At 62.5% G+C, this 6,574-nt stretch overlaps 1 protein-coding gene across 3 annotated transcripts in view; it reads left to right on the top strand.

The window, feature by feature from the left end:
- Positions 1-6,574, top strand: part of NFAM1 (NFAT activating protein with ITAM motif 1) — a 71,934-nt gene that overhangs the window by 40,261 nt on the left and 25,099 nt on the right. The window contains exon 1 of one of the 3 annotated variants that reach the window (XM_005860643.2): positions 1,855-2,053. The exons of the other annotated variants lie outside the window; for them this stretch is intronic. Within the exon in view, the coding sequence (XP_005860705.1) occupies positions 1,954-2,053 (100 nt within the window). The 5' untranslated portion in view covers positions 1,855-1,953. Of the gene's footprint in view, positions 1-1,854; positions 2,054-6,574 lie in introns of those variants that run through there. 3 annotated transcript variants of the gene reach the window in all.

Here is a 6,574-nt window from a genome sequence, read left to right as displayed (position 1 = left end):
GCTGGTGCTGCTGTGGCTGTTCTGAGGCCGCCTGGCACTCAGCCACCTCCTGATGCCAAGTCATAAAGAGACACCTAGAGGCACAGACCGATGCCTTTAAAACGCTCCCTCCACGCGAGGCATTAACGTGACGTCTATCACCATGGCATCGAGGTGCTTAGACAGCCTCTCCCCACAGGAGCTCAGGAGCAGCGTGAAGCAGATTATCTGTGTCTCCCCGTGACACATGCTGCATGTATCATCGTGACAGATCGGCAGTCAATACCACCGCCCCCCCCCCGCCCCCTGCCGGTAGGAACAGTCTTGCGTTCATACGTCTTCCTCACCTGGTGGGCGTCCCGCTCCTGCCTGCCCCTCGCGGCACTCCTGGCGTTGGTGGGGAAGCCTTGTGGCTTTCATTGTTCACGTGCAAAGTGGTGTGTGTGTGTGGGGGGGGCAGGGGAGCTTGCTCAAAACATGGAAACTGGACCCATGGGGGCTGCGGGGGGAGGTGGGGGCAGGCTCGGCTTCACGCAGCGGGGTGTGAAGGCGGGCCTGCACCTGCCCTGGTCTTGGGCAAGCTGCTTGGCCTCTGGGGGCACAGTGTTCCCCTTTGTACGGTTGGGATAATAACGTTGGTCGTGGTTAATGGAGAAAGAAGGTGAGGGGCCGGCAGGTGCTGAAACCCAACCTCCTGGGCCCTGCTTCCTCCCAGCGCCAGCACGGGGTTCCTCACCACCTCGCCCGACCCTTCCCTCTGTCCCTCCAGACACCTGTCCCCCCCCCACACACCCCCCAGCTCAGCCCGGTGCTGGGCTCCAGGAAGCCAAGGGGAAAAGCTCAGGTGGGCAAATAATGACCGTCCCCATGTCTGTGCTGCTGGACGTGAGGACGGGGCTGTCCTCTGGGGCCAGATGGGGAAGCCATTCCTGGGTCTCCTGGGGGGAAGGTGGGCTCAGGTTTGGGGAGGCTGCAGGAGGTGGGCCGAGAGGGGCGTCCGCTGGGCCTCTGTGGGGACGGGGTGGCCCTGCTGGGTTAATGACCTGCCACACGTGTGGGGCTGGGAACGGTGGCTCCTGCCCCCACCCTAACTGCCTGCCCCTCCTCCATCACCCACCTGCCCCTTCCTGATCCTCCTCCCACCCCCACCCCAAGCCTTGCTCTTTGATGAGATCATTATGGGCGGGGGGCGCTCCTGGGCTATTGCTAAGGGGAAGGTTTCCTGACGTGGGCATCTTTAGCCAGTTTCAGGGTGAGCGGCTAAGCCAGGCCTTGGAGTTCCTCTGGAAATCTGTGTCCCCTCAGGCACCAGTGTCTTCTGGACCCGCCACCAGCTGGAAAGGGGTCAGGAGGGGAGGAGACCCCCACCTGGCAGATTAGGAGGCTCAGCCCCCCAGCTCTTCTGCAGGAGAGCCCAGAGCCTCACCTGGCAGCCTCTCCTGGTGCCTGGCGTGGGGAGAAGGGGGGCTGTTCCCACTGCTGGAGCAGGAAGCTGGGGTCACTGAGAGGTGGGGGCGCTCCTGGGCTATTGCTAAGGGGAAGGTTTCCTGACGTGGGCATCTTTAGCCAGTTTCAGGGTGAGCGGCTAAGCCAGGCCCTGGAGTTCCTCTGGAAATCTGTGTCCCCTCAGGCAGCAGTGTCTCTGGACCGGCCACCAGCTGGAAAGGGGTCAGGAGGGGAGGTGCCCCCCACCTGGCAGATTAGGAGGCTCAGCCCCCCAGCTCTTCTGCAGGAGAGCCCAGAGCCTCACCTGGCAGCCTCTCCTGGTGCCTGGCGTGGGGAGAAGGGGGGCTGTTCCCACTGCTGGAGCAGGAAGCTGGGGTCACTGAGAGGTGCAGGCCACGTGGGCCTTGAGGAAGCAGAGGGTGGCCAGGGAGGAGCTTGGTGTGGGGACGCGAAGGGGAACTGTGGCTACCAGCGGGCTGTCCTGCCTGGGAACTAAAGAGGAAGGAGAGACACTGCCCAGGAGGCCCGATGGAGAGCCGGCCTTCGTGGCGGTGGGTCCCGCCGGGCCCCCTCGCGGCCCCCTGGCTCCTGGGCCTGCTCCTGTCCCCCTGGACCCTGCGGCTCACAGGTATCTGTCTTCCTTCTCCCCGGTCGCTGGCTCTGCACTTCAGAGCCGCTTTCATCCCCGCCGCCTGCGCTAATTCCCGTCTCGGGGGATTTGCTGGCTGCGTTTGAACGTTGCAGACTTCACAGGGAAGCCTTCGGGGCCAGGGGCTGCTTAGCTGATGCCTCGCAAGGTGGCTTTGGAAGGGGTGGGGGCGGCACTCGGCCCTCCGTGCTGACAGCCCCCCTCCCAGTACAGCCTGGCCTCCGGCCCTCGGACAAGGCGGGCGGGCACTGCTGTGCCAGCGGCTGTGGGCACTGGGGTTGGGTGCAGGGGTGAGATTCCCAAGGGATCTAAGGTAGAAGCAGGACATTGAACCCGCCAAGTGCAGAGCCGCCTCGGTGTTGGTGGTGGTGGTGCCCGTGTCAGCCGGGGAGGGGAGAGGAGGGGGGTCAGCAGCTGCCCGCCAGAGACTAACCTGGAGCACAAAACTGTCGGTGTCACCCGGAAGGATGGCACCACCCTTCCTGAAACACAGCCAGGGGCCGCGTGGTTATCTTACAACGGGAGCCAGGCCTTTCCGGGGGCCAACGCTGTGTCCCCTCCTGGTCCCGGGCCCCCTTGGAAGCGGGGTGGCCCGGGTCCAAGGCAGGACCCGGGTGGGTGGCCTTGGGGTGAGTTCATCCAGGCCAGGGGACCCCCAGGAGTGTGCCTGGCCAGGGCTGCCCACACTGGGGTCCCTCGTGCTCAGGGCAGCGCTGACCCGGGACCCCCCGACTAGGTGCGGTTCTCCCTCCTCACCCCGACCTCCGTGAGGGTCAGGAGCCGCCGCGCCCCCTCTGCCTTTCGCTCACACCGAACAGTAGCAGCTGCGATGACCATGCATCGGCCTCTCTGAGCTCAGCGCCCCTCGAGGTGCCCTTGGGGTGCTGTCCCTACCGGCACCACTTAGGAGCAGGGAACGGAGACTCAGGGCGGCCCGGGAGCTTGTCCGAGGCTTAGCGGGCGAGTAGAGGTCAGGTTCAGGGCTGGGTCAGCCCGAGCCCGAGCTAGGACCCCAGGCAGTGGGCTCTGGGGTTCCACTCGCCTTTCTTTGTAAAGAACTTTCTTCAAGGAACAAAAAAAAACTCCCCTCCTCCCCCCAGGGAGGCAAGAGCAGAACGCATGGTGCCTGCGCAGGCCTCAAGGGGCCGGTGACATGTCTCCCGCCCCCCCCCCCCCCCCGCCCCCCGGAGCCGGGCCAGTGCAGAGACCAGCCTAGGAAACGCAGCTTGTTGGGGACTATGCCTTTGACCTCACACTTAGTCATTTTGAGCGTAATTTCCCCAAATTCCCATGGCTTCTGTTTGTGGGTCCCTCCTTCCAGAAAGGGCCCCGGACAGCCTGGAGACTGAGTGGGGGAGGCTTTGCAGTGTGAAGTGCGGCGTTTTGTAACATCTCGGCTGCAAACAAACAACAGATTTCCCCTGCGTTGCAGCAAATCATGAAAAGAGAAACTGCTCTTTCACAAGAGGGGAAACCACCTGTGGTCTCCTAGGACGTCTGGGGGCGGCAGACAGCACCCCGCACTCCTGGCCCCGCCCCTGCAGTCCTGTCCTGGGCTTTGAGGGTTTGATGAAGGAACCCTGTCGCTCCCACATCCTCTAACCTCCCCCCACTCCAGCCATCAGCCTGGTGCAGCCGGCTCCATCGACGCCCGCAGACCCAGCCCGCACCCCTCACCTGTGTCCCCAGGGGCCCTCGGGGAGTGTGGTCAGGGAAGCCTGGGGCGATCAACCTGAGTTTGAATCAGTTCCGCAACTCACCCCGGGACCCTGGGCAGGTTCTTGAGGCCGTGGTGCTCCAGTTGCCTCATCTGGTAAATGGGTGTGATAGTAGTGCCTGCCTGTTAGCGCATCCTGAGACCGAGTGGTTAGGGCACATGGTCAGGGCTCTGAGAGTCAGCGCCCGCCAGCCTAGCAGAGCCAACCAAACACAAGTCAGTTGACAGGCTCAGCGTCCGGGTGAGCCCACGGCTCCTCGGGGTCACTGACCTCCCCGGGGTCTCCAGCACACCCTGGGTGGCATCTCTCTTGCTCCATTTTCTCAGAGGGCCCGGCAGCCGCCTGTGGTCTCAGGGGCACCTGCTCTCCTGAGCCTGGACACCTGCTCTAGCCCTGCTTCCACCAGGCTCAGCCACCCCCAAGCGCCGTGGGGCCAGGCAGGCCAAGTGCAAGTCCTGCCTTCTTCCACCCACTGCTGTGTGAGCTCAGGCAGGTCACTTAACCTTTCTGGGCCTCAATGTCCTCAACAAATGTCAGTCCCCTTTCTCTTCCTGGCCGTTCCAGAGCCCTGGGCTGTGTTATTTCTCAAATATCCATTGAGGAGGACCAGTTCTAGGCACTGGGGGACCTAGAGGCAAACAGGACACAACCCCCGCTCTCAGCCTGGGGGAAGCTGAGATTCTCCTGGAGTTACCGATGTGGGTTTGCCTGGCCTCCCGTTTGCTCTGGACTCTGGTCCTCTCTCCCTCTGACATCAGGAGCCTCCCGCCTTCCTTCTCACAGCTCTGGCCTCCGTCAGCTCCGGCCTCTGCCTTTCACCTGTGTCTAATCCCAATAAAGAGCTATGGAGGCTGGCAGAGAGCACCTCTCTGCTGGAGGTGGGCAGGGGGAGTGTGGGAGTGTGTGTGTGGAGCGAGACAGGGAGGGGAGAGAGCAGGTGGGTGGGTGGCAGGCCCAGCAGGGATCAAGGCTGGGAGGCCAGAAGGCAGAGCCGGGAGGTTTGACGGGCGAGGAGCCGCGCTCAGCAGAGCCGTGGGGTGGGTCCCGCCGGGCCGCCGTTCCGGGTGGATTATAGACGCCTGCCACGCAGGGGTTCAGACGCCGCTGCTGTCGGGCCTGTTGCCACTGCTTTCTCTTTTTAAAGTGTGAAAGGTGAGGCACACACAGAAAAGCACAGCACATCCTCCAAATCAAAGTCCTGTGTGCCCACCGCCAGGCCCAGGAGGAGAGCAGTGCGGGCCTCTGAGCCCCGGTGCCCCCAGGCACCCCCACCCCTTCGCTGCGTGTCCCTGCGACACAGTCCTGCCCGCTTTGGCCTTTGCACGGATGATCGGAATGATACCGCGTCTCTTCCTTTGTGACGGCTTCTTTCATTCAGTGTGTGTTTTTGAAGCTCTATCGGGTTGATGGTGTGGCCGGCGTTGCTTCATTTTTATTGCTGAAGAGCAGGGGTTGTGGCCCACAGCCTGCGGCTAAGCCCAGCCCACGGCCCTTTTGGTACGGCCCACGAGTTATGAATGGTTCTTGGATTTTTAAAAAATATTTTGTTATTGATTTCAGAGAGGAAGGGAGAGGAAGAGAGAGATAGAAACATCAGTGATGAGAGAGAATCATGGATCGGCTGCCTCCTGCATGCCCCCCACTGGGGACCGAGCCCACACCCAGCCCTGTGCCCTGACCGGGAATCGATCCGTGACCTCCTGGTTCATAGGTTGATGCTCAACCACTGAGCCACGCTGGCTGGGAGGTTCTTAGATTTTTTTTAATGGTTGGGGGAGGGGAGGAATCAAAAGAAGAATATTTCATGATTCATGAAAATTATACTGGATGCACATTTCCATGTCTGTAAATAAAGTTTTATTGGAACAGAGCCCCCCACACTCGTTCATAGGTCATCTAGGACTGCTGGCGCCCTGCGTGGGAGTCAAGTCTTTGCAATAGAGACCATATGTCCCTCGAAGCATAAACTTCACTGGCCCTTCACGAACTGGGTCATCAGCGCCTGCTGGGGAGCGTCCCACCGAATGGAAGTGCTGCCATTTATGTAGTTACGATCAGGTGCTTCCCGTCGGGGCTGGAATGCTCCGTGTGGTCTCCGTGCACACGTGTGTGCGGTGCCTCCAGGGACACGTTCCCATCGGGGCTGCTTCTCTCGGGCTGCCCGCCTCCCTGGTGGACTGTGAGCTCCCAGAGGGCAGGGTGCCCCCATAGTGCTGGACCGGGAACATGAACGGTAACAGGGCGATCTCAGTGCCTCAGCGACAGGCCGCCCCCCAGGGGTTCCAAGCGGGTGGAGATGGATGCCACCAGGGGAGGCGCCTGGGCCCGGGCTGGGACTGGTGTGAGCCTCCTGGCCCCCTGAGCCTTAGGCTCCTCCGGGCACAGGTGGAGTGACCAGACCCTCGTGCCTGGTGACGGGGAGAGTGGGCGCAGGAGGGCTGGGCGAACAGGGACCCGGAGCGGGCTCTGCCGCCTGCCCCTCCCTCGGACCCTCCTCCTGCTCCCTGTCTGTGGGTCTGGGCGGGGCCTCCCTGTAGCGGGAGTGTGGGTGTCAGGCACTGGGATGGGGTCCGTGACAGAGGATGGGAAGGGGCGACTGGAGTAAGCTGAGAGGGGAGGGGAGGAGGTAGATGTGAGATTGGCAGGCGAAGCTGCTGGCCCCTGGTGAGGACAGTCTGCCGGCCTGGGTCTGGGTCCTGGGAGACTTCGGCGAAGTCACCTGGCCTCCTGGTGCCAGCCCCTCCCAGGCGCCTCTGGCCAAGCAGCCTGGGGAGGCGCGTCT

This window comes from Myotis brandtii, unplaced genomic scaffold (genome assembly GCF_000412655.1).
Source record: "Myotis brandtii unplaced genomic scaffold, ASM41265v1 scaffold138, whole genome shotgun sequence".
In the NCBI taxonomy this organism is placed as follows: domain Eukaryota; kingdom Metazoa; phylum Chordata; class Mammalia; order Chiroptera; family Vespertilionidae; genus Myotis; species Myotis brandtii.
The sequence above is the reverse complement of the archived record's forward strand: the minus strand, read 5'-3'. Positions and strand labels throughout refer to the sequence as shown.